The sequence below is a fragment of the Corvus kubaryi genome, unplaced genomic scaffold (genome assembly GCF_017639235.1).
Source record: "Corvus kubaryi isolate FWS band 111438036 unplaced genomic scaffold, C.kubaryi_AGA036_p1.0 138, whole genome shotgun sequence".
Lineage (NCBI taxonomy): Eukaryota > Metazoa > Chordata > Aves > Passeriformes > Corvidae > Corvus > Corvus kubaryi.
In genome coordinates, this window is record NW_024580672.1 from 15,662,716 (window position 1) to 15,689,546 (window position 26,831).

At 49.7% G+C, this 26,831-nt stretch overlaps 1 protein-coding gene across 1 annotated transcript; it reads left to right on the plus strand.

Moving 5' to 3' along the window:
* The first annotated feature begins 32 nt into the window (after positions 1 to 32).
* ADRB1 (adrenoceptor beta 1) lies at positions 33 to 2,746 on the plus strand. The gene has a single exon (XM_042019353.1). The coding sequence runs from the start codon at positions 86 to 88 to the stop codon at positions 1,367 to 1,369; it is 1,284 nt and encodes a 427-aa protein (XP_041875287.1). The 5' UTR covers positions 33 to 85; the 3' UTR covers positions 1,370 to 2,746.
* Positions 2,747 to 26,831: the final 24,085 nt, after the last annotated feature.

The following is a 26,831-nucleotide window of genomic DNA, read 5'->3' on the forward strand; positions in this document are numbered from 1 at the left end:
GCCCCGGGGCGGCGGCAGCGGCGGCGGCGCCGCCTTCCTGCCCGCGGCGCGGTGCGGAGCGGCGGCCGGAGCGCCCCGCACAGCCATGGGCGATGGGTGGCTGCCTCCGGACTGCGGCCCCCAGAACCGCTCCGTGGCCGGGGTGACGGCCGTGCCGCCCGGGAGCAGGCAGCTGCCCGCCGCCGAGCTGCTGTCGCAGCAGTGGGCTGTGGGCATGAGCCTGCTGATGGCCCTGGTGGTGCTGCTCATCGTGGCCGGGAACGTGCTGGTGATCGCGGCCATCGGGAGGACGCAGCGGCTGCAGACGCTCACCAACCTGTTTATCACCTCGCTGGCCTGCGCCGACCTGGTGATGGGGCTGCTGGTGGTGCCCTTCGGGGCCACGCTGGTGGTGCGGGGCACCTGGCTCTGGGGATCCTTCCTCTGCGAGTGCTGGACCTCCCTGGACGTGCTCTGTGTGACGGCCAGCATCGAGACCTTGTGCGTCATCGCCATCGACCGCTACCTGGCCATCACCTCGCCTTTCCGCTACCAGAGCCTCATGACCAAGGGTCGGGCCAAGGGCATCATCTGCACCGTCTGGGCTATCTCTGCCCTGGTCTCCTTCTTGCCCATCATGATGCATTGGTGGCGGGATGATGACCCCCAGGCGCTGCAGTGCTACCAGGATCCGGGCTGCTGCGACTTCGTCACCAACAGGGCTTATGCCATCGCCTCGTCCATCATTTCTTTCTACATCCCCCTTCTCATCATGATCTTTGTGTACCTCCGGGTGTACAGAGAGGCCAAGGAGCAGATGAGGAAGATCGATAGGTGCGAGGGCCGGTTCTACGGCAGCCAGGAGCAGCCGCAGACGCCCCTGCCCGCTCACCCTCACCACCAGCCCATCCTCGGCAACGGCCGAGCCAGCAAGCGAAAGACCTCCCGCATCATGGCCATGAAGGAGCAGAAGGCCCTCAAGACTCTGGGCATCATCATGGGAGTGTTCACCCTCTGCTGGCTCCCCTTCTTCCTGGTGAACATCGTCAACGTCTTCAACAGGGACCTGGTGCCGGACTGGCTCTTCGTTTTCTTCAACTGGCTGGGCTACGCCAACTCCGCGTTCAACCCCATCATCTACTGCCGCAGCCCCGACTTTCGTAAGGCCTTCAAGAGGCTGCTCTGCTGCCGCCGGAAAGCCGACCGGTGGCTGCACGGCGGCGGCGGGGAGCTGGCCCGGCTGCCCGGGGGCTTCATCAGCACCGTGGGCTCCCCCGAGCGCAGCCTGGCCGGGACCTGGTCCGACTGCAACGGGGGCACGCGGGGCGGCAGCGAGTCCAGCCTGGAGGAGAGACATAGCAAAGCCTCCGACTCGGAGTCCAAGGTATAGGGGGGACGTGGGGGGCCGCGTCGGAGCCGGGACAGGGGGGAAGGCAGGCTGGGAGACACGCAGGAGCAGAGAAATCCCCGGCAGCCGCCTGATGGTAATGCTATTGCCAAGCGAAACGATGCCCGCCTTGGCAGGGGGAGTGCGGGTGTTTACTTAGGAATAAAAGCAGGTGAACTGGTGTGCAACATACCTCATCCGAAACTACAGAAAACAGGAAACCCACTGACCGGAGAACAAAGGAAATAAACAGCCCATCCCAGAGACAGCCACCTTGTCCTTAGGAGCCGCGCTGTCGGCGGGGACTGTGGCGGCAGCGCCTGCGCTCGGGTGACTGTCCCAGGACCGTGCTGGTGGCCGAACCCGCGGGTGGTGCTGGCCCTTGGCGGCCGAGTTCGGCTGCAGCTGGGGTCCGGCCACCCCCGCCTGGCCCCGGGGCTCATCCCCTCTCCCAGGGCACCGGGATTTTGGGAGGCGCGGGGTCGGTGCTGCAGGTGCTCCGGGCACAGAGCGCGGCCGGCAAGACGGAGACCTGCTGGCAAGATGAGTTTTAAGCTCGGAGTAGCCGTGCTCTCCTCGTCTGCAGAGTAGCGAGAGAGAAAATAATGAGTAATAAGGAGCACTGGTATATTTCGAAAGGGGGTAAAACAACCCAACCCACACTCTTGTGTTTATTCCCTCTGCATCAGCAAGCAGTGAGTTACTGTGCTTATCTCCTTCGGCCAGACAATAGCAGTCAGGCTGAGAAACTTCTACCTCAAACTGTGCATATTGTACAGGGGAATGAACGGACCATGTTTATATTAAACAGCATATTTACGTACCACTAATAGGGTTTTATGACCAGGGCCGGGGAGGGGGGGCGAGGAACCTTCTGCAGCTTGTTCATTGTAATTACAGATGAACGGGGGGAGGGGGGAGAATCCTGGCAACAAAAATTTACTGCACATTTTTTAAAAAATGGCGACTAAGTCGTTTTTTGCACAGTGTTAAAGAGTTGTAAAGTTATTTGAAGATATTACTTGCACAAGCATACACACATGCAGATTGAAAAGGAAGAGGAGGTTTGAGTAACACCGACCCTGAACCTGATTTCTGGTTTTGTCTGATCTGCTATAGTTTTATTGAGAGAGTGACTTTTTTAATATTATTTTTGAAGGTACTGTAAATATATCCATATTATAAATTAAAATATCTTAAGAGACTTTATTATTTTTATTTTTATTTCCAAATGCCCACGTGAATCTGCTGTTATTTTAGCACTTGTGTGTAATTTCCATTTTCCTCTCTGTGTGTGTTTTATAACATATTTATACTTTGGTGCAATTTACTACTGTGTAAGTAATTGGTCTATGTGCAATAAATACCATTGCAGCACAAGCGTGTCTCTACAGGTTTTGAAACAATACCTACCTATAATGGGAAGAACAGCATTTGTTTTTCTCCAAAGATGGCTCAGATTGCCAATACAACTTGATCTAATGGCTTTTCCTGACACAGTGTTGTAAAAAACCTGTTTGAACCCCAGTATGGTTGTGTTCCTGTTGCACTGAGGTCCACTAACTTCCCTTATTAACGAGAAAAAATTAATGGCTAAATTAATGGCTAAAGACAAGGTGTTTCCACGCTGATAATGAATACTCATTTTCTTGAACTATTCCTTTCAGGAATATATTCTTCTGGGTTTTTTCTCTCTCCTTTTTTTTTTTTTTGGTCTTTTGTTGTTATTTTTGTAGGAGTACATGGCTGGGAGTCAGGAGCCCAGAATATTTAAGATTACAGAGGGCGTTTAATTTGAAAGCTTAAAATGGTCTTGAGTAGAAAGAAATCTCTGTAAGCATTACATGCCACCCCAGAAGTAAGTCCACCTCATGCTGACAGCTGATCCTCCCCAAGGAGGTAATGATAACTGAATGTTACATTTTTAATTGTTCTAAGTAAGAAGTTACAGTGAACAGAAGTGCTGCAGCTTTGTGTCCCTGGTTTGATTGTCTTCCTTTATGGCTTTATGAAGGTGTGCTCCATCCTTGTGATTTCATAAAGTTTTTCATTACTGAAATGAATACATGGCAGACAGAGCAACAAAAAGACAGTGCAGAATAAAAGTGAAGTCATTTTTAGCTTTATTAAACTCAGGAGTATAGTTTGATTAAATATCAGCTCCCAGGAAGAGCACTTCCCAAAGCTAGTTCTTCAGGGTGGTGGCTCACGGTTTGTTTTGGAAAACAGTTGTTCGTTTTTCTTTGTTTTCAAAGTTGAGGAATTTGTCCTTTGCAATTTCTAATGTTGTATTTTCAGGGGAGAAAAAAAAGTTGCTCTTTTTATGCAAAGACAAAATAAAGGGACCTGGGAAGTAAATAATATTTTTCCATTGATGTTACTGGAGTTTGAGGTGAGCTGCAGTTAACAGTGTCTTCCTTGATGACAGTGAAATGGGCTCCTTAAAATGCTGGGTGATGTTAGATCAGGAGCTAAGTGAAGTGGGCTCTGCCACTGCCACCAAATGAATTAAAAAAAAAAACCATCTGGTTTTATCTTTGATTACAGCAAACACAACAGGACCAAAAAGGTGCACTGCATGGTGATGTCTGATGACTGCAACTGCAGCAAGATGTTGGCTGTGCATGTCAGGGATGGGATGGGATGGGATGGGATGGGATGGGATGAGATGGGATGGGATGGGATGAGATGGGATGGGGAGACAGTGTTGCCTTGCTCTCCTTGTGAACGTCGGGATCACAGAGCCAGGGCAGGGCCAGGTCATGCTGGGTAGAGCAGGACAGGATCCCAGCAGCTGGCTGGGAACTGAAGTGACTGTCAAACCCTCATCCTCAGCGGGGTGCTGGATCCTGGGGAAGCACAGTGACTACTGCATGGAGCAGGACAACCTAATGGACTTGGCTCTTCCTCTCATAAATCAGTTCACATATTCAATTTTAACTATCCAAACACTCCTGTCTTTAGACTTTAAAAAGTGGTGACAATTTTGCCTCAACAGGCTCCAACTTAGGTGGGAAATGTATGCCCAGAACTTGCTCTGCTTGCCCTGCTGAAGAACTGTGCTGGGTGATGCATCTCCTGGACAAGTGTAATGGCACTGAGGTAGGATGAGTTTAGCCCACTGGGCTAAACTCAGAAGGGCCAGCTGTGTCAGCAAAGCGGTCAGGATTTATCTGCTGTTGAATTTTTGCCAGTTGAGGACTTGCTGGAAGAGTCTGGAGGCTGACATGTTGAGTCCCTTTGTAGACAGCTGAAGTAATCCCACTGGCAGCCTGCACAGGAGATGCCAGTCCATCTTGCACGGCATGGAAAAGGTGGTGGCACAGTAACAGCGAGGACAGAGCAGGACATATGGCACACATGTGTGCAAGGAAGGGGAGGCTGCTGGCGAGCAGTCTGCTGTGGATCACTCAGAACAGGCTGTTCTCTGCAGAGAAGAAGGATACTCTGAGAAACATTGTGGGGCAGCTGAAATACTCTGGAGGCAATGAGTCAAACACTCACGATGAATATTTTTTTTCTGACGAAAACCAGACATGGCTTAGCAGTTGGAGCCGCAAGTTAGAAAGTAAAGGTGGTAGGCATGCGGCTGCACACGTACGTGGGCAGGAAAGCAACAGCAAAGAGCTGCAGGCCTGTAGGAAGGGAGACACAGGTAAACCAGAAATCCGCTCAGAGAAAATGTCCTGCAGCTGCCAGGACCAAAATTATTTGGCGAGGATGCCTGGAGACTTCCACATGGAAGACGCCTGATTCTCCAAGGCGCTGGCCGCACTCTGTGCAGTGTTTGCTCAGCACTTCTGAAAAGAAGGCTGCTTCTCTCCACGTGTTTAAATGGGAATAGATCAGGTTGAAGGACTGGATTCAGTTTTCCATGTGCTCAGGGAAGTTGAGGCTGTTTCAGACATGCAGCAGGCTCTGCAGAGGGACTCCCAACCAGTGAGAGTTGCACAGAAGCCCTCCTGCAAATCCGCTGCACTCTGAGACTGCAGCCCTCAGCATCCACTGGCTATAGCTCCAAGCAGCATGAAACTATGTGCCGAAAAGGTGGCTTATGATCTGAACTGTGCATTTGACAGCATCAGCTGGGTGTTTGAGTTGCTGCATGCACTAGTTCTTATGCAGATGCTGCTTTCCCTCTTGGGTATCCGTGTGTCCTCAACTATAAGGACAACTTCTTTATCAGCTTTGGTTTTTTTTTCTAAACCCTATCTGAGGTTGAGGTTTTATTAATAACTTTTAAGTGGCTATTTTGCAAACCTTCCTTGTGCTGCACACTGTCCTAATTTATTGTAATTTCCCGTCTGGTGGAGTGCACTTACTTCCTTTATGTAATATATCAGCTGCAGGGCTGGAAATTGGGCAGCTATGAATTGAAAAGAGCAGACTTTCGTGAGGCCAAATGCGGTCAGGTATCATTGCCACTGGGAGCAGAATTTGACCTGATAATCTAATCTCATACGAGAGACTATCTCCAGAAAAGTATTGTTACCAACAGCAAATGACCTCTGCTAATGAAGCTGGACCAATCAGTCCTATTTAAAGCTGTTGAGCAAATGTTAACTGCTAAACAACAGTTAGTGCTGGATAGTTCAAATAATGAGTGTTTTGTTTGCTGGTGTGTGTTAGGTGATGTGTTGGGAAATAATTATCCTTTGACTAGCAGCCAGCTTTGTACTAATCAGAAAGGAGAAGTCATGTTCTGTTTGAAGGATTATACCTAAAAATAGTTCTGTTACTGCCACATCAACGAGCAAAATTAAGCAAATTCACAGCAATGTACACACCTTCCTAATGTTTCACTTTTCATCCTAAAAACTCATTGTTCAGCTGGGACTTTCTGTTTGATTGTTTCAAGAGCACTAATGTGATCTCCTGCAATGGCACTAAGCACACTCTCCCTGAGGAACATTACCCTATGCACCACTGACTCGCTTTCAGACCCTGCCAAATTGCCAAACGCCCCAGGAGGAAGTAAGGATTCGTTCTCTTTATACAAACAATCACACATAATGTAAGATCAACAATATTTGTGACAATTGTGTTGCAGACGAAATCGATCTGCTTCTTCTCTGAGATGTTTGTATGCCTGCCCATCTGCGAGGAGCAGCCGCCCATGGTAACAGCAGGTGACTTATTCCTGCAATTCAGTAACTTCAAACTCTGCTGGGAAAAGTGACTGAGATGGGAAAAGGATAAAAAAGGTGATGCTGGTGAGCAAACACAGGATTGTCATTGCAAAAAGGAAGACTGGGGTATCTTTGGCCATGATGTAGGTGTTGCCTTTTACTGGTAAATTGTAATTGGTTTGGAGGGGGATACACCAGGCCGAGGCACTGTGGAAACACAGGTTAAGAAGTGTGAGAGGTGAGACATTCCATATAGGACCATGCCACCAGAGGACTGGCAGCTGAAACATGCCCAAAACATTCCTAGAAGTTTTTCTTATTCTTTTTGGATAACAGCAGCAGACTAAAGCACACCTGAGCAGTTTTCAGCAGATGTAAAGCTGTGCAGCTCCCTCGCCAGCTGCGGACACATGCGACCCCTTCAGCATCTCCCCCTCCTCTCCAAGTGGCTCCAGCTGAGTTTCTTTGGACCTGGAGCTGCTCCCCAGCCTGGAGCCACCCTCCTCCTGCTTGGTGCCAAACGGGAGGTGCCCCGTGGCCTCGGGGGGTGGCAGTGCTGCAGGGTGTGCCCGTGCTGCCCTGGCTGTCCAGGCGTGCTGGCACTGGCTGCCAGCCGTGCCCCTGCCCTGAATCATCCTCCATCCTGCGAACCAGGACCACAGAATCGGGCCTGCCGTGCTGCAAATGGAAGAGAGTTTGGGTTTGTTATGCAAACTGGCACTCAGCTTCCTGGTTCACCAAAACCAGCAGCTTGGTACTCACATTTGCTTCACAAGCTAACTTTTTTCTTCCCTGCCCCACTCAGCTTCCAGGTTTTTCATGGCAGTGTTTGCCTGCTTGGCCTTAGCACCCAGCAGCACAAGTTTTTTTGTGTGTGCCCTGGCAGCATTTTGAATCCAGACATGAATAGTACCAGGTGCTGGGCAGTGTCTGGATTTGGTTGTACCCATTCTTTTCAGGATTGATGCTCAGAGTTATTAAAACTGGCTGCACCAGAGTGCAAAATTCCCAGACAAATAGGAACTGAGTCCTGACCTCCAAGTTCACAACCTAAAGGAGAGAACAGAACCTTACCCAGTCTTCTGCCATTACCATGATTAGCAGAGCATCTCAGATGTAATGGTGTACCTTTCCCATCTGATCCTGTGTAATGCACCAAATCTTGTTGTGCTTAATGAGATTAAATGAGGATTTTCTACTAGTTCAGTGCCTTAGCCATTAGCCAGAGTTGTGTGTCTCTAGGCAGTGATGTACCTTTGCAAGCCTGGCTCAGTGTCTCTCTCAAAGCCATGATATTTGGCTTCTTCCTACCAAAATTATTTTGGTAATTGGTCTTAAGCTCATTGGCACAATGTTGTGAAAGGCAGATCTAAGTGTATACACCAAAGAGGCAAATGGAGACACTAAAGAGCCCAAAATCTCAGCAGGTGCTAGGTGTATAAATATTTCAGCTACCAACAAGTCATTTTGCAGGGCCAGGTGAGTGCTGCAGCCCCCTCAAAGTCTGCAAGCTGCCCTCCCTCAGAGGGGCACCCTGCCACTGTAAGGAATAATTGCAGGGACAGCACAATAGCTCCTGACAAAAGATTTTTCCAGGTGGTAAAATTTGAACAGTGCTTTGTGGCCAAAATTTAGAGACCTCTTGTTAAGAAGAAGGACTTGAGACAAGCCCCTGGTGGGAGTTCCTAGCGCGGAAGGGAGAACAGCGTTCCGGCCCAAAGTTCGCATGTGCAGATGAAGAGCCCCGCATGGACTGGTCCCGTGAGGGTTACAGATGCCGCTGCACACCCTGTGCAAGCCGTGGTGACGGACAAATGCCATCCACCCCAGGGACAGCTCACGGTGCCCCCAGTCACCTCCCTCTGCCCAAGCACCGGAGAGGACCCCAGAGGTGTCCTGAGACACAAAGGTGAGTGTCAGCCCGCGTCCCCCCCGAGGCTTGCCACCCTCTCATCGTGCTGTGGAGGGAAGAGCGCTTCCTCTTGGACTGGAGCAGGTGAACTGGGAGATGTCCTACAAAGCTCCCATTGTTTCACAGCTCGCCCCCTCGCAGCGCCCGCCTTCAGCCAGGGGTGGTTTGTTTGTCTGCTCTTCCCCTAAATGCTCACTTGGGAGCCGTCAAATAAAATCTCAGTCAGCTCACTGAGGACACGAAGGGCAGTGTGGGATGTGTTCGCTGGCAGGCAGCGTTCCCTGGCAGGCAGCGTTCCCTGGCAGGCAGCTCTCCTCGCTGTGGGCACGGGAGGCGGGAGGGGCGGTGCGGGACCTGTTGCTCACACACAGCCTCGACCGAGGCATCGCTGGTACCCTGGCAGGTTCCCGTCCCCAGACTAGGACAGCCACACCACCAGGGCATCCCGGCTGGATCTGACACAGGAGCGCCTGATCTGCTCACAAAACAGCTCGTGTCAAATACAGGGGGTTTTGGAGCTTTTATCTAATATGCAGCACAAGGCAGCTGCTGCTGCAGTAATTGCCGGTGACAACGGGTGTTGTAGGAGTGCTCTAAACCACCTTGAGAACATCCAAGGGAGAGGTTTTGTTCCTGTTTCACTGCCAGGTAGTTACCAGCTATAGTAGATGCCTGTCTGTGGTTGTCAGCATCAGCCTGTCCAAGCCAGGGCTGGGGCTTGCACCCTCTCCTCTCCCCAGCCCTCAACTCCCACTACATGTCCTGCTTCCCAGCCTGGCTCTGCTGCCTGTGCTACTGCACGGGCACTGGGCTTCTGTGGCTAAACACCAGCCCTTTCAGACAAGGTTTGTTTCAGCTGACCCAGCAGGTGACACGAACACGTGTAACAGTTGGCATAGGAAGATGCAGAGTGATGTGTTAGGGATCATCTGTTTTGGGAGCAGCCCCGATTTAGATCCATCACTGTGATCACAAGTCTCATGTCTGGTGGTGATGCTGCAGAAGCTGAGACCCAGACCAGCCCTCTCCAGCCTATTTTTTGCTTGAACTTTCTTGGAAAAGGAGGACTCATCACCCAAACCTTCCCTCTGTTTCAGAGGCTGCTCTGAATATTCTATTCAGAGGCTTAGTGACTAAGCCATTAAGCTTCTCACTGTATGTGAAAAGTTAAAATAAGTTTAGGTTTTTTTACAAATACTTGTGCAATAGAAAAAAAAATTATTTAAGTATGGTTATTTGCAAGACCACAGCATAGGGCATGGGACAAGCTTTCAACAGAGATTGGGACCAGGGCAGCTGAAAGAGCAACTCAGGTGGGTCACAGCACTAAACTGTCCTCAAATGCAAGAGGGTGACATGGCCACAAGCCAGGGGCAGTGGTAAAGTAATTCCCCGGGAAGAGCAGCTCTGTTTGCCCAGAGTGTACGTATGGATCCCAACACTCATGGGCACCACTGAGCTGTTAGGGGCTTGTGAGCAACCCCCATCATGTATGTCTGCTGGTGAATGATGTTTAGCTGCTTTTATTCCTGCACACTTCACTTACGTGGGAGCAGGGAACGTGGTGATAAAAAGGCTGGAATGATTTCAGTGCTGGAGAGTTTCCATTAATATATTTCTCGTTACATAACGCTGCCATCACAGTACAAAATCCAGTAAGGTGCTTTGGAAAGGTGGAACTTTCCTACGTAGCTGTAATTAGGTAAGTGGGGTTGTAGAGCAGGCTGTGCTTTCATTAGACAATTTTTAATTGCACCAGATGTGTTTGGGCTATTGTATGGTATGAATTTCTTTGCCTTTACGTTACAAGGCACCTCATAAATTAAATGGTTGATGTTGTCAAGTGCCTGCCATTAGCACTCCGAGCAGATAATCCTTCCTGTGGCCTCATCGGAGTCTATCTGAGGGCCTGTCTCCAGATAATGGCCTGGAAGAAGAACAGTGGTGCTCCCAGCTTCCCAGGGGCCTCCACTCTTCAATTCTGTGCTTCAGAGAAGAAAAATTATCATTATCTGCATAGCTCAAGCTCCCTTTGAAATGCAGTTATTTTTTACTCATACACTCCCAAGTATTTTTTACATGATATCAGTGAGAAACTTGAAACCCCCTTTGAGAAGAGAAAGATTTCCTGCAGCCCTCCTACTAAAGAAAATGGATAGATCAAGTAGTAAAGTTCAATGACTTACTTAGCGTTAAATAAGAAAGAGAATAATGAATTGGATTTTGTGTGCCTGGTTTTCCTCTGCAGGGAGCAGCCAGGCTAATGGATTTTCATTGCCTTGTGCTTCTGTTCATTAGCCTAGGTGAGTTCAAAACACTCTTGCCTTTTCATGTTCTCCTTTCCCTGCTCACTCGTCACAACTTCAAGTATTTGGAGATTAGCAAACACATAGGTTTGCTGCCATCAGCACCATCTTGACTGCTGAGGAAAACACAGGGTTAACCCTCTGCACCCAGTGATGACTTTTGGCTGCATGGGCATCTGTATTTTATGCCCAGTGGATGCAAGTAGGCAATTCCTTACCTAGGGTGGACACTAGCTTCCTACTATTATGAGTTCAGGCTGTAACATCCTTCAAAAAAGACATTATTTCCCCGCTGGGCTCACCAAATATTTGTTGGGTCTCCAAACCCTCGTCTTTGTTTACAGGCTTTGCCAAACATGCCGTAGGGCTTTTATTGGGGAAGGAAGGGAGGTGGCGGAGGACGGAACTATTACAAAGCTATTTAACATAAGCAACTTTCTCCCATAAACTCCAAACATGGCTTGGCAGGGAAGAGGTTAAAGCTAGGGGGTGGATGGGGAGAATCATTAGGGCAAAGCAATAAATGACAAATTGGAAAGCCCAGGGAGAGACATGGGGGAAGAGATGGGCTGACCCTAAATGGGGTTGACTCCCTGGCTTGCTGGAAGCCCTCTGCTGCTCTGACCTCGGGGTTTGGACCTGGTTCCTCCCTAAGGCATGCCAAACCTGGGGGATGCTCAGACAGAAATCCTGCAGAACTGATTGGGAGTCATATTTCAAAGGTGAACCTGAAAGGTCTCTACAGAGCCAGAAATTGCTACTTCCTGCCCCAAACCTTGGCTGGGTCTGCCAGCGCTGCCCAGAGCCAGGGAGCTGCTCTCTGCCCACTTGGAGCAGGATTTCCGTTTTCCTACCAGCCTTGGTGCCTCAGGCTTCGTGGTCTGTTTTTTGTCTGAATGGGAAATGCATAATGACAAATTGTTTAAACAACTCATGGTACAAGGAAACTTGCTGGAGTAAAGTACAGTGCTCTAATTTATTTCCAAGGAAGTGATGCAGCCTCCAAAAGCACTGCACTCAAGCACTGCAATTCAAAGTTGCAGCATAACTGCTGGCCATCCTCAGTGCTGCCTGCAGCCCTCGTCTAGATTGGTACTCTAGCACAGTTGAATGCCTGAGGTGCAGGGAAGGTCTGGCTCTCAGAGCTGCCCTGACTGTTGGTTTGCTTGTGTGGGTAATTCTGGTCATCCCAGTGCTGGGGAAGGAAAGCCCAGGGGCCACAAAAGCCACGGAGGAATTCTGTTGTTCTATTTCCAGCCCTGCTTTTTAAGACACTGAGGGCTTCAGATCAGATGCATTTCTGAAGCTTATCTTGTGAATATTTCACTGCTTATCCAAGCAGAACAAAAACCTTCAAACCTTCTGAGGTCTATCCATCAAGAGCCTTATCTCCCCATGTCACAATTTGGCTCCTGGCTGCTGCCGCTTGGAGCCTCCCGCCACCAGCTTCCCATCTCCCCTCTCTGTGCTTTTCCACAGTCACCCTGCGGCCACAGACTCCCTGTCACTTCAGTGATGGCCTCTGCACCACATGCAGGAGCAGCAGGCTTGAGCTGCTGCATGCTCTGCAGCCAGCCAGCATCCTCGTGGGCTGCATTTGTGCTGCTGTGTCACAGCCCATCACCTGCATCCCCCCCACACACATAAGGACCCTGGGATATGGCACACTGACTCTGCCTGGCCCCAGGAATGGAGAACATTTCTTTTTTTTTATGGGATATTAATGAAGCTTGAATACAGGAATGCTGTCTCCTCTATCTGAGGTTCCAAGACTGAAATACCCAAGGAGAATATTTCTGATCCTCTCCCACCTGGAAGCTGCTGCTCCCCTCTGGCAGAGTCACCACTGCCATGGGGCTGCTTAGAGATCTCAAAGAGCCCCCCTAAAAGCCCAGGCAGGCTCTACCCTTTGGTAGCTGAGCATGATACCTGAGCCACTGGGAAGCACCAGGAGCATAGCAAGAACACAGGAGAGGCACCAACATCATCAGCCATGTGGAAATTCCTGGCCAGGTAAAACAGCTGCATAGTCAGACTTAATGCCCAGTTTATATCCTGTGTTACTGAGCTGTGTCAGAAGAGACTCTGCAGTGCCTTGTACTTGGTATCAGGGCCACAGGATTTTCCTTGCTTTGAAGCTGAGCTGGCACAAGAAGTTGTCTGCAACCATCCTGTCCAAGCCGTGGCCAAAAACAACAGGGTGAAGACTTTGGAAAGAGCCACCCATCCACAGTGTAACTGATTTAAACCCAGGGCCTGGCTGGCTCAGGGCTTGAGAACAGCTTTTATGCAGGTCAGAGGTTGAAATCCTGTGCACCACGGTGGGGATCAGAGATTTCTGCTGCTTGGTACTGCCTGGACTCAGCCCAGATGTAGACAAGCTTCAGCACTGGGGTGACCTTTTCCAATGGGGACCATTTTCCTACGGTCCTGTTCACAGGAGACTCTGATGTGGGGGTTGCTTTTGCTCTCCTCCCTGTGGCTTTAATTTTTTTCTCTGTTTTGATAGCCAGGGGGGTAAAGTTAATTCCCATCTCATATAAAACAATGTCTCAATAACAACAGGATAAATGTACTTTTTATACTGTGCTGTATGATAAACTATTTATAAATTCATATCACTTCTGGAGCACAGTCAGAGTTTAAAATAAAGTTTTAATTTAACCATAGTTTTCCAGTGTTGACAGATATGATAAATACATTTTTGTTTCAATAAAACCTAATTTCAGCAGTGTTTTGCAAAAATCATTAGAAGCTAAGGATTATTTCCCTCGGTTTTTTTGCTTTGTTTTTCTCCATGTTCCAGTGTTTAGTTTAATGTTACATTCCATTATCGAAAAAAAATTGCATCTGTGGTAATTTGTTCTCCAAGGCCTCTGCTTAAGAGATGGAAGGATTTTCCTGAGAGGACTGATGGAGAGGGGTGCCAGCTTCTGCCACAGAGGCCTTGGGGCAGTTGCAGCACCTCTCTGAGGCAGAACCGGCCCTCAGGGCACTGCTGCAAAGCCCACGGGCAATTTCACAGCGATTGAGCAAACCTCGGTATTTAAGGTGACCCCATAAGAGAGCCAAGAGGGCCCAAGTGGGGCAGGTTTCATGCCTGGAAGGTGAGTTTAAACACAAGTCCTCCATCTACAGGAGGGTTGCATTCCTGTTGCATCCATTGATGAGCTGAGTCCCTTCAAATTTTTTCTGGACGCTCTCCAGTTTTCCTTCTTCCCCATGTAAACAGCTTTGTGGAAGATGTCTTTTTATGCAATCAATCATTTTCATTCTGCAGTAAATAGCCCTTACATCAGCCACCATTGTGTTTTAGATGTAAATGCAGCACAGCAGAGCCCTACTATGTTGTGGGGTGAGCGGGTCAGATACTGTGCTGGAACAACAAAAACATAAGGAAGGTTGAGCAGGAAAAACAGCTTGTTCTTAAAGTGTTTTAAAGCTGCTGTCTGTCTTCTCAGCCCTGCACTTTACAGCCCATACTTCTCATGCTGCCTCCGCGTTAGACAGACAAACAAGAGATGAAGCTATTTGGAGAGCAAGTGTGTGTGCTGCAGACATAAAAACACTGACTTGTACCTATATGGACTGGCCTTTGTCTGTGAGGAGCTTCCAGAAGCTGAAAATACCCAGGAAAGTGTAGAAGGGGAGAGAGGTCTTCTTCTGGTGGGCTGCCATGTCACTCAGGCTGCTTTCATGGTGGTACCTAGAGGACGTCATTGATGCAGCCAGCTACGATAATCCTTTCAGTGGGAACAGGTGCTGGGGGATAATCCCTCTGTTTTCCTTGGTTATGGTTCTCTTCAATCACTAAGACAGAGCAAACAGGATTATCACAGCAGCAATTCAGGAGGTGAAGTTTCTAGTGCTCTGTGCCCGGGGCTCTGTTTCCGAGGGACATTTGTTTCCGAGGGAGGTGCTGGCTTTGCAGAGCAGCCTGTCCTGCTGAGGGCAGAGGGAGGGCAGGTGGGCTTGGCTGGCTGCTCCCAAGGCCTTCATCCAGACCTGCCCCTCAGGGGTGAGGGCTGAACCACAGATGCAAAGCCCGTGCTCTCTAGGAAGATGCCTTCCCCAGAACCCCAGACGCGTGTGGGGTGGAGACTGCCCAGCTGTGCGTTGTCCCAAACCCTAGGCTGGGCCAAGGCACTGGCAGAGGAGCTGGGGGAGGACAAGGGGTGGTAGCTCTGCCTGAACTGCCAGATTTTCTCTAGCCAGGAGTGTTAGAGGCACTAAGACACCCTGGGGGTTCACAGTAACCCATCCTGTCCTGTCTGTGAAACTTCAGAGCAACTCTGTGCCTGTGTAAGTGTGGGCTCATGCCTCCAGCAGACTTTAATGTATCATCAGGTTTTGTTTTAAATCCCTGGAGTGCTGCACTCATCCATCCCCTCTTAGCACAGCTCCACTGCTCTTAGACCAGCCTGCACCCTGGTGACTGTCCTTGCCATGCAAAGCCACCTTTTGCTTTGCTGATAACAACCCCTGACCCCCCCGTGCGATTTCCTTCTCCACCAGTGAAGGAAAGCCATGTGAGGTTCTTGGAATCAGCCTTCACACAGCCTCTGTGCTCCCCACTATTGGTTTGCTTTGGGACTTCCTTGACCCCTGATTTCAGTATCAGCAAAGAAATTGATCTTGGCTTCATGGTTTTGAGGCAATCTGGGCCCAAGGCTGTTTTAAATAGCAAACTACAAAATAAACATATGTGTGCAGCATATGTTCACTGAACTGCAGGAATAGGAACCAGGGACGTGCAGCGCAGGAAGGGTTGTTGAAACTCCAGCTTGTACTCGTGCTGATAAGGCAGTTTCCAAGAAATTGCCCAGCCCTTAAATTCTAGAAGCTCTCTCTTCCCAGGTCAACAACCTTCTATGGACTGAATCCTGGTGTCACTCTACGAGCAAACATGGGCCAGGCAGGACCTCCTGCAGACGGCACAAAAAAGAGAATCTGTGTTGCTAAGAAGGGATCCAGGCACTCTCTGGTATAGGAAACCAAAACACACAATGAGAAGCACACTGGTAACTGGTAGTTTGGGAAAGCACAAGAAAATGCACTTCAACCTTCATTCTTCTTTGGCCAAGCCTCATCCTTGCCTGAGAGGGGATGAAGGTGATGTTAGCTGAGCTGCTGCTCTCCCTGTGCCAGCAGTGGGCTGCAGTGCTGCAACACCTGGGCTCTCTCCAGGGTCTCCCCTTGTCCAGGGGAGCACTCCATCAGCTCTGAACCCAAGCTGCTCCAGCACCCACTCCCCAGCACCTCCACACCCTTATTTTGACCAGCCTTAACTTCAGACAGGAACAAAGGCTCTTTGGAGAGCAGATTTTCCATGGCATCCCACAGCTCTGTTAGCAAAAATGTTCATTGTGGTTTTAGTGAGAGCACAATCAGGGCTGATTAGACCCAGTTGTTTGGCTCCCTCATTTCATGGGGATATTTTAAAATATCTTATGCAGGTGCAGGAGTTGACACAACAGAGTGTGCACCATGTTAGAGTCTGTCCAGCTTGTGTGTAAACACCACTAGTCCCCTTTTCAAACTCTTAGGAGCTGTTTCATAAACACAAAATACTTCACTTAATTTCCAAACCACGTGGGTTTTCCTCAGCAGGGCCGGTGGTGGAGGACACGGCACCAGCCCTGTGTCCTGCAGAGCTGCCCCAGCTCCCTGCCAGGGCTGGCAGCAGAGCCAGGCAGAGGCTACCACCTGCTGGACCCTCCTCAGTGACTCCTGCTCAGAACGTCTCCACGGTGCCACTTACTGCTGGCAGGGACACCGTGTGCATGGCACAAACCCCTCTGGCCAGCCCTGTGTCGCTAACAGAGCTCTGGACATGTAAGCCTTGCAAAGAGTGAGGATGCTCAGTCAGTAGCTTTGGGTGCCTGACCTCTTTCTTCCTCATTTTATGTCTTCCAGAGTCTATTTCTCTTCCTTACTGACCCCACAGAACAGGGTCATCTTTCTGAGCGGAGGCAAATTGCTAGAATTTTGCTGAATTGGGGAACCTGTCATCTCCCCATTGTAACTTGCTCCTACCAAAAACCAAAATGACTCTTCCAGCAGTCCTTAGAAAGGGGGAATAAAATTCATGTATACTGGATGGGCACATGCCTGAATTTGTGTGGGATCCCACACTTGCATGGGGTGTTTTGAAGGTCTTCATGGGAACATGGGAGACACCCTTGCGTGGCTTAGGGGTCTTCATGGGACCTGGTGGTAGAGTGTGGCCCCTGCTCTCACTGTGCAGGCGGCACTCCCAAGCACCCAGGTCAGGTCACAGGACTGCTGATTTTGTGAGGGTGCAGGGCCTGGCCTGGGTAATCCAGGAAACCCAGGGTCATGTTTGTCCCACTCCGATGAGTTCAGTATCTCACCCTGACTCCTGCAGCCTTGAGATTAAGGGACTTTGCACCTGTGCTGGATGGGCACTCTGTGGATCTTGCAGTGCTGAACACTCACTGCTGCCAGCTTCTCCAAGGGGCTCATGATGCGGCAGCAAGTGCATTTCTGGGGCAGAGACTCTGCCTTTTTGCACCAAGCACACTGAGTGCTATTGACATAGTTTCTTGATTTAGCCTTTTTTGTTTGAGCTGCTCTACCACGCTGAGCCTCGACAAATCATGCTGGCTTGCACCTACAGTGCATCAGGCTCCATCTTCCCAGTTAGCCAGGCTCTGGGAAAGTCACTGGAAGGACTCCAGTGGCTTCAAAACAGGAGTTGAGTCATGTCCCATGAGATCAAAACAAAATGTCTCTGCATATGAAAAAATATTATGGAAACTGTATCATTCATGCAAGAAAGCCACACTTCAAATTTATCATATAAAATACATAATATCGTAAATGGAAAGAAAAATTGCACAAGCCCTGGTGTGCATGAAAATTATTGGCATGTGAAAATGTCTCTTCCCATAAACACAGCTGCAGTCTGGTACACAAGTAGGCATCCAAAACGGGTAAGCTGGGTCCCTTTCTGCTCTTCTTCAAAACTCTCCCTTTCTGTAGGAGTTATTAATTTCTAGACTCATCCCTTGTATTATCAAGAGTGGCCCAGAGCAAGGCTTGAGGTGCAGTGACCAATACGAGGCATTGTGACAGCTATTTCAGGGCCTCACAAATACAGCAGCAGCACCTGAGATCGCTGCGTGAGACAGGAGATGGGTGGTCAGAGCACCCCATGGCCAGGCTGCAGCACTTCGGGCTCACTCGGGTCTTTGTGGGAGGCCTGACTCTGGGGTCAGATCCTACTGCCCTCGTGCTGGCCAGGATGTGGCCATGGCGTTCAGCAATGCAGGGTCCCTGCGATTTCCTCAGCCGACATCTGCGGCTTGATTGCATTCCAGCAAGAGCTGATTGCCATGGTCCAGGGAGCAGGATTCAGCATATCACCTTGAGGAAATGAGCAGAGGATGGCTCTGCACGCACAGCAAATGTAACTCTGAGGCAAAACATGAATTAATGTGGGTATTAACCAGCAATTTGTCATACAGCCTCTAGAGCTAGCTTCTGATGCTGTGAAGTGTGCCGTGAAAAGCAGTGGCTGCTTCTGTACCTCCTCTGGCTTCTCTGAAGCTCTTCAGCACTGGGAGCAGGTGGATACCCCCATGCCTGTTGACTGCTCAGCAGTGGGAGAAGTCAGGAAGAATGCTCCAGCTGCTGCTGCTGTGTCACCTCTGTCCAGGGGCCATGGGGCAGACTGCAGCTCAGCCTTTCCCTCTGTGCCATGCTTCCCTGCCTGGGTGGGAGCACCAGGAGCTGGCTGAGGGCACTGCAGAGGTACTGTCTGTCCCCCCCTAGGCTGGACCTGACACAGTTTCCATTTATTGCTCTGCGGTGCCTCATTGTCCCCTCCCTGTGACACCCATGTGGCAGAAGGATCCCAGCACACACCCTCCAGCAGCTGGCACTGAATGCAAACACAGTCCAGATTCCAACGACCCAGAAGTGCCAAGGGACCCACCTGCACCATTTGTCCACTATTGCCACCAAGTTGCCCATTTTTTTCCCCAAAGCACACGCAGTTCAGCACAGCTGGCCACACTGTGCAAACCCATCACTGATCCCCATGCCTACGGAGAGCAAGAGCTGTGAGATGGCTGAGAGGACCCCTGGCTCTCATGGTCCCCTGCCTCAGTGTTACGGGGTGGAATGCTCCTCAGCTAACTGGGTTGTACTGGTTCCCTGCTGGAGCAGGGAACTGACTGACTGGCCCCGACTGAAATCAGGAGACATCCAATCTGCAATGACTAAACTCTTCTTAACTCCAGAAATCTGACAAATAAATGTTTCTTGAAAATCAGCTGGTGTTTTGTTCTGGGAAAGGAGCGAACCATCAGCCTGGTTGCTTGTGTGCAGAGGGCAGAGCCTCACAGGGACCCGCAAGGCACCAGGCAGTAACACGAGCATCTTGCTTGCCCATCCTCCCAGCTCGCCTCTCCTCCTTTGATGGGTTTGGAATGAGCTCTGGAGGTCTAACTGTGGAGAGTAATGATGTGTGAAAGCTCACTTTCATTTTTCACTCTACTTTTTTGGAAGGTGGAACATTTTAGAGTTGACAGTACCATGCTAAAGCCATATGAGGCAAGTAACTATTTTTAACAGGATGGAGACTATCTGAGAGTCTACTGCTGAATCATTTCAAACAAGGAAGAAATCATGGAATCCAAATGTAGGCGTGGGAGGGATGGGGCTGGGAAGGCTTTTATCATACACTTATTCCAATAACAGTCCAAGTGCTTCAAAACTTATGATGACCACTTAACTGAAAATGCTTGTGGGGTCACTTCAAGTAGTGGCTGCATTTTACAAAATGCTCCTGCTCTGAGAGGGAGGCAGGTCATCAGGTTAGAGCAGTTTGAGAGGCTCCCTGTACTCGCCAACTGCCTTTGCACCCTGCACCAGGCTCTGAGCTGTGCCAAATGGGAGAAGACACTTCAACATCTTGGCACTACCTTCCTTGGGCCCCCAACACCACGTACTTACTGGGTGCAACGTGCTGAAAATTTGTGGGACCACAGCCTGGGGTGAGAGGAGAAAGGGCAGCCTCAGCCCTGGTCTGGATGTCCTTCCACCCAACAGTGAAAAGCACTGCTTCTGCCTCTCCTGCCCACTCCAGCACAGAGGTAGTACACCCAGTAATGCGAGTTTGCCAGGTGAAATTGGCCTTGTGGATAAGCTGAGGAATTTTCGTCACATTTCCTCTATCTGACACATCTCAGACTTGAAACAAGAGGCCTTTCTCACTGGCAGCCGTGGACTAAGGCAGCCTCTCACACAAGGAAGAGGCAGGAAGTACTGAGTTACAACTGCCTGACAGGCCATGGCCCAAATGCTGCTAGAAGCCTCTCGCCCTTTTTGTGTGAATGAATGCACAGCCTGTTTACAGGCACTCAGAGCACAAGGGTGGTAACCACACACATGATGTTCAGCTTTGTGCTGAAGTGTGTTTAACTCCCTTGCAGGTGCAGCATTGACTTGTTCCATGTAGGAAGGTGGCACTGGTTGGGCACACCATGGTGTGGTCGTGTCAAATGCAGCACAAGCTGCCAAGCTCACGTGTGGACTGTGGGGCTGTGGAAAGAGGAGACTTGCATCTCCCATGGCACTTAGCTCTCATTTGGGGTCCCCACCCATGGCAAAGCTCAGAACTGCCCTTCCAGACCCTCCTCTTCTCCCTTTTTTCTGGTTATTTCTGATCTCACCCCTTCTCTCGAGGCAGGGCTGTGGGGAGGATGGCTCCCTGCTGCACAGCCCAGCCTGGTGCCAAGCTGACCCGGGCCCTTGGCTTGAGGAAACACGTGGTTGACCTGATGTCACTGGACTGGCATCCAGCATACTCACACTTGCACACCACGTGTGGCTTGTTCCATCCCTGCTCCTGCAATTTTGAGTAATAGGGACTGACACATGATTTTTCCAGAAAGCAATCTCTTCAGATCGAATTAATTCTGTGATTTCCAGGTGCTTCCTCCCCCGCACAACTGATGAGAACTTCCTGAAGCTAACGGCCAAGGCTGCTCGAAGCCAGGACATTTAAATTAATCTTTTGTTCTTGGGGACTCTCTGTAGCCTGATGACTCTGGGTGCTACTTCTTTCTCACTCGCAGACCTGTAGGTCCCAAAGCTGCTGGCAAAGGGGCATTTTAGGGGGAAGAGGAGGGGAGGGCAGGGTGGGAAATGGCTTGTCTGTGGGTTTGAGCCTGTGGGGAGGCTCCACTGAAAGCTCTTTGCAAGAGCCTCCCTGTAGAGCTGCTGTCTGGGTGTGGGGTGAGGGCAGCACTGTGAGTCCAGCCTGGGGTCCACCACAAATGGCCTCAAATGATCCTGCAGGGGCATCCCACTGCCTGAGGGTGAGGCCAGCACTCACCAGGAGATCCTTAGGATGTGGTAACTGAAGGTTGTGTTTAAAGGCACCAGATGACTTCTCCTTCCCAATTTGAGGGGATGCTTGTTCAGTAGGATGTTTGCATCTGAGCAACACTGACTGTGTGCTGTAGGTCCTCTGTGCATCAAGAAGACCTGAGATTTTGATGGGAGCACCTTGTATTGTGCATCTATTTCCTCTCTCCCACTTATTGGGGTTGCATCATGTTGCTTATGGTAAAGTCTAAAACACAGAAGAAGCTGTGAGGCACGAACAATAAATGCTACTCATCAGTAGATACCCCAGGAGATCATCCCATTAATAAGGGGTGATGAGTGAATAAAAATGCCTTTTACTCCCTGATCGAGAAATTTTTATCCACTGCTTTTTAGCATAATATCGTGTTGGGTCTGAGCCAGAATGTTTTTATTTTTGTGTGGATCTACATTTGCATTTTCTCATGGCTATTCTGTAACCTGACTGCATTGCCAGTATACGTAGTGCTGGCATCGTAACATCTTCGTAGCCTGTGAAAGACTTGGAGCAGAAATCTAGAGAACATACCCCACACCTGTCTCCCACCTGCAGTGCAACCACCAGTACTCATCTTACAGGTACAACCTCTCCTAACCGGAGATCTCAAACATCCTTTGGTGAAGTTATTCCTTCTTTTTTTTTCAAAAAAATGCTACATATTTCCTTATCCAGCTTTTTACTTGAGCAAGAGGCAGTGTCCTGGTGCTGAGCTGCAGCTTTCTTGCCTTGCTCTCCTCATCAGGCGGGTCTGTTCCAGTGGGGTTTTTAAATGTGGTGGATTTTAAACTAACTAGTTTGAAATGTACAAAGCTGAACATGCAGCCTTTGTGGTTACTGCAGTATTACCCCTAAGGGACAGGCCTGGTTGATGCTTTCAGTAAAGTCAAGTCCCTCTTCTTTACACTGGTTTTACTTGTGCCTGCACTTGTGCCCTTGCTCTCCTGCCAGCTGTGAGGTCAACACCCCTGTTACACAAGCGAATGTCGTCGGTGTTTTCCTTCTTGATTGTTCTGCGTGTAATTTGGATTCCACGAGCGGCACCCAGCTTATGTCACTGCATCACTTTAATGGTGTTTTTCTTGGCTGCAGGTTTGATTGTCTTGGCGTTGCAGTTAGGGCATCTCTGCAGGCAGGGATGCTCGATAGTTGCACACGCCGCCTCCCCTTTTGCACACCTTGCCCTCGCCCCTGCAAAACCAAACTGCAAAGGACTGGCTTTGCAATTCCTCCCTTGCCCATCCACAATGGCCAACACACTCCTTTGCTCCTTCCAGTTTAGTGTATCTGTACGTGGATTAAAGTTGTCACTGTACCACATGAAATCTTTAAGGTTTTCTTTATGATAGCAGTGCCTAGAAGATGCCTGCAAGGATCAGGAAGAAGTTGTTCTGCACAGGCAAAACCCAGCACTCCTGGTTGTTAAGTGCTTCTGCTCTAACCTTCACATGGGACAACAAAGGGATAAGGACAGGGAAACAGGATCCCCAGGAAATGATGGTGCAACATTACCCATCATCATAAATGCATATGCTTGGCACCACTCCTTTTCAAACCTTTGTCAGCAGCTGTGCAAAGGGTTTTCAAAGGAACTCGGAAGGGTATCTAGGTACTTTAGAGTGGTCACATTTTGCTTGTCCTTTTCTGGATGCATACCTTCCCAACCGAATGAGTTTGGGATTGTATTTTAACCTGGGCTGTTTGGCAAATCTATTCGTTACTCCTGCCAGTCCTGCTTTCAAGGTATCTCCAGCAACACAGGCATCCTCAAACAGTAGTGCAGGGCTCTTGATGGATTCATGCAAATCCTCACGTTTTTATTCCCAGTACTTTTACAACACTTTTTGCCCCAAACACAAAGTTTGCCCTTTCTTGCATGAGCTGACAGTCAAATCATACACGTTTATTTTGCCAGTAGAGAGTTGTGCCTTTTAATATTACCAATTATATTTCTTGCCTATGCTTTTTGTAAAAGAAAATCAAAGCAATCAACCCCCCTCCCAATAACAATCTTTTTCCCCTCTAAACCCATCAGAAGTTAGAATCTGCTTCTTCCTTGCCTCTCCCCCTGCCCATACACTTCTACTTCTGTGCTCTCTGCCCAGGGATGGTCCCTGCACAGCTCTGTGTCCTGCTCCTTGGAGGAAACATGATGTCAGGAATCACGAAGCTGAGTGAGGTCTGGCAGGGGCTGGGGTCCTTGGCTCCCACACAGGCAGTGAGCTCCCAGAAACATGGAGAGGAAAGAGGGAAAGGGAAAATTGATGGGGCTGCGAGCCGACACACAGAGCAGAACAGGCAGGCGCTTCCCAGAAGGAACCTCCAAAGTAAATACGAATGTGCAAGCCATTTCTGTGCCATGTTTCCAAAGAGAGGCTTTTCTGTTTCTCTTTCATATACAGCCACTCAGAAGTGCATGTTTGGATGCCCCAGGCTTGAACAAAGAGAAGTTAAGATCGTGCTGTCAGCTGTACTCCAGATCTGGGCATGCAGCACCCTGAGCACATTCTACAGAGGAGAAGGAAACCCATGACACTCCAAAAGCAAGTGGAGTTTGTTCTTGTGCCAGGATGGCCTTTCTAAAAAAACCATTTCTCTTTCTCCCCCATCCCTCAGTCTTTAACCAGCTAGCCAGTTTCTTTCCTCTCCCCTGCATATTGATTTTAGGCCTTTTTTGAGGACTAGCAGCATCCCCAAGGAGAAGGACTTGGGGGTGCTGGTGGATGAGAAGTTCAGGATGAGCTGTCGGTGTCTGCTGGCAGCCCAGAAAGCCACCCATGTCCTGGGCTGCATCTAAAGGAGCGTGGCCAGCAGGCCAGATTCTCCCCCTCTGCTCCGGCGAGACCGCACCTGGAGTGCTGCATCCGCCCCTGGGGGACCAGCAGAAGGATGAGGAGTTGTTGGAGCAAGTTCAGAGGAGGACAACAAAGATTCTGGAGGGCTGGACACCTCTGCTATGAAAACAGGTTGAGAGAGTTTGGACTGTTCAGCCCAGAGAAGAGAAGGCTCCGGGGAGACCTTAGAGAACCTTCAAGTACCTAAAGGGGCTGCAAGAGAGATAGAGAGGGACTTTTTACAAATGTTTGTAGGGACAGGACAAGAGGGAATGGCTTCAAACTGAAAGAGGGCAGGTTTTATTAGATATTAGTAAAAAATTCTTTACTGTAAGGGTGGTGAGGCACTGGCACAAGTTGAACAGAGAAGTTGTGGATGGTCCATCCCTGGAAGTGTTCAAGGTCAGGCTGAATGGGGCTTGGAGCAACATGGTCTAGTGGAAAGTGTCCCCATGGCAGAGGGCTTGGAAATAGATGGCCTTTAAGGTCCTTTCCAATCAAATGATCCTGTGATTTGTTATGAGGGATCCTGTGATATGTTATGAGGGATCAGAACCCCAGCTGACCTCCCTGGCAGCTGTGGCTGAGGCAGGCTCCTCACTGGTCCCAAGGCATCCACACAGAGATGGTGGCCAGACAGGAGCTACTCCTCTGTGCCTCATCCAGCACAGTGGTGGTGGGATATCAGCACCGGAGCCTGTGAGGCTGCTCTGAATCACCCTTTGGAAGGGCTTCACTTCCTTGCTGTCTGATCCAAGGCTGCCTTCTTGGCAGAGGCCTCCCCCCAGCAGTCAGTGGTAAACTCTCTGCTTTGGCTGATTGGTTGGTGTTTTTCCAGTGTTTGCTCTGACACATAATTAATGAAACGTGAGTGCCTCCATTTATTGCTCTCTAGAGAATCCCTTGGATTGCAAGTCCTGGCCTTTGGGGACATTTCTATTGTTTTAACTGCTACCAAAGCCAAGGGAAGTTAAATCACACTCTGTTCAGTGTGATGGGAGGGAGCTCACCTGCCACTGTGCCCGGGTGTTGCTTGCAGTTGCCTGAACATTGTCTCTAATGAGAGACATGCCACAGTGGCTCTGGCATTGCAAGGTGACCACTACCCACGAGGTCTGGGCTCTGTCACCAACCCAAGCAAGGTCAAATCACTTTGAAATAGTTGACTGATCTTTCAGCATCAACAAGCAGCCTTGGAAGACTGCGAGGAAATTCTGAGAGAGGGAAACAGTTTGACATAATTCAGGTAAACAAAAAAAAGCAATCTGCGAGCCTCGTGCTACAGGCCTACTGCCAAATCTGCCATCTCTCTTTTCCAAGGGCTTCACCTGCCTGAGGAGCAAAGGTGACTCGATCCAACCTGTGTTTGTTCAGGTCTTGGTTTAGAGGTGTGCCTACACTTTTGAGGTGCCTGCATTGTAGTCATTACCTGCTGGCAGGAGACCTTCTTGATTTGGTATTGGGGCTGGACAGGCCAAGAAAGACCATGAGGGCTCCCAAGCACAGTGTCCAAGGTCACAGCTACCTGGATTGATGGCTGCTCTCTTTATCAGGTTGGTTTATGAAGCAGAGGCTTTCCTCTGCCAATCCTTGCTGATGGAAAACACCTGCTTGGCACTAGCTGGATCTCTCTAGATCCCAGAAATGTCTGATTAAAGCCAAGCAAAACAAGGGGCTGTGGATTCTGGGGGAGGTTTTACCTGGAGCTGTGGAAGGGTTTCACTGCCAGCTGTCCTGCCTCGCTCATGGCGCTCTGGCTGCACAGCACGGAGGATGTGGGAGCTGTGCAACCACCTCGGACAATCTGCAGGTCACAGAGCAGAATTGCCAAGGAAAACAATGCTCCTTGTTTGCCTCAAAAGGCTGAGCCATTACCTGCAGTGCACCCGGAGCTGCTCGGACAGCTTTGGGAGCAGGTGGACAGGCAAAGACCTCACTGCAGGACAGACCTCCTGTTCCCCGTGCCAGCCACCCCCATGGGCTTGAGTGAGACCTAGGCCAGAGCAGACACATGGCAAGGGGAAGGGAGCAGGGAAAGGGTGTCACAGGTTTGGTTGTCAGCAGCCAGATGTTGAGCCCATGAGAAGCTGACAGCAGCTCGCTCTGATTTCTCATCTTACTGCATGGCTGAAGATCCCTTCTGCTGAAGGGTGAAGCCCTTAAATATTTTCAAGAGTCCATTTAATCAATATTGCTCTGACAATCTAATTACTAAGGTGTAGCCAGGGCAGTGGATTAGTACAAGCCACTTACAGCATGAACAGGTCAGAGCTCTGAGCCCAAGTTTGATTTTTTCAATCTCTTTGACTTGGAGAGTTTTCAGGGAATTTGCAAGCTCGCAACACAGGTCTAGGCTGACCAGCACAAGGTCTGCTTTTTCAGCCATACACTGCTTTTACCCACAGTGTTGATATAAGTGATTCTCACCTTCTTCCTCTCCCCTGTGCCAGGCACTGACCAGAGTTAAAATAATTTCAGATCTATCATTTTTGGAGTATTTTTAACCACTTCCTTTCACAGTACAGCCTCAGAAACCCTTCTGTCTGGCTGCAGATCGCAGCTTGAAAAACTCTGCCTTGCATTTGCACCCTGCTTCAGTCCATCTCCAAAGGCAGCAGCAGTTCCCAAAGAACTGCAGGCTGGAGGGCCCAGGGCAGTGTTTAAGGACACACCAGCCACCCCAGAGGGAGCAGCAGTGCCTACTGGGCTGTGCTCGCCTACCCTGTGCCAAACAGCAGCACTTTGGTCAGAGCTCACAGACTTCGTGCTTTCATCTGCTGCTTTTCCTTATTCCACACACATGGGATTATTTTAAAATAGAAACTTCTTAAGAAGCTCTTAGACATTCATAGGACCCAGACTGTTAGTGAGGAAGGTGCTTCACTTGA

Coding starts and splice junctions, on each gene's coding strand:
- ADRB1 (XM_042019353.1), top strand. CDS start 86: ATGGGCGATGGGTGGCTGCCTCCGGACTGCGGCCCCCAGAACCGCTCC.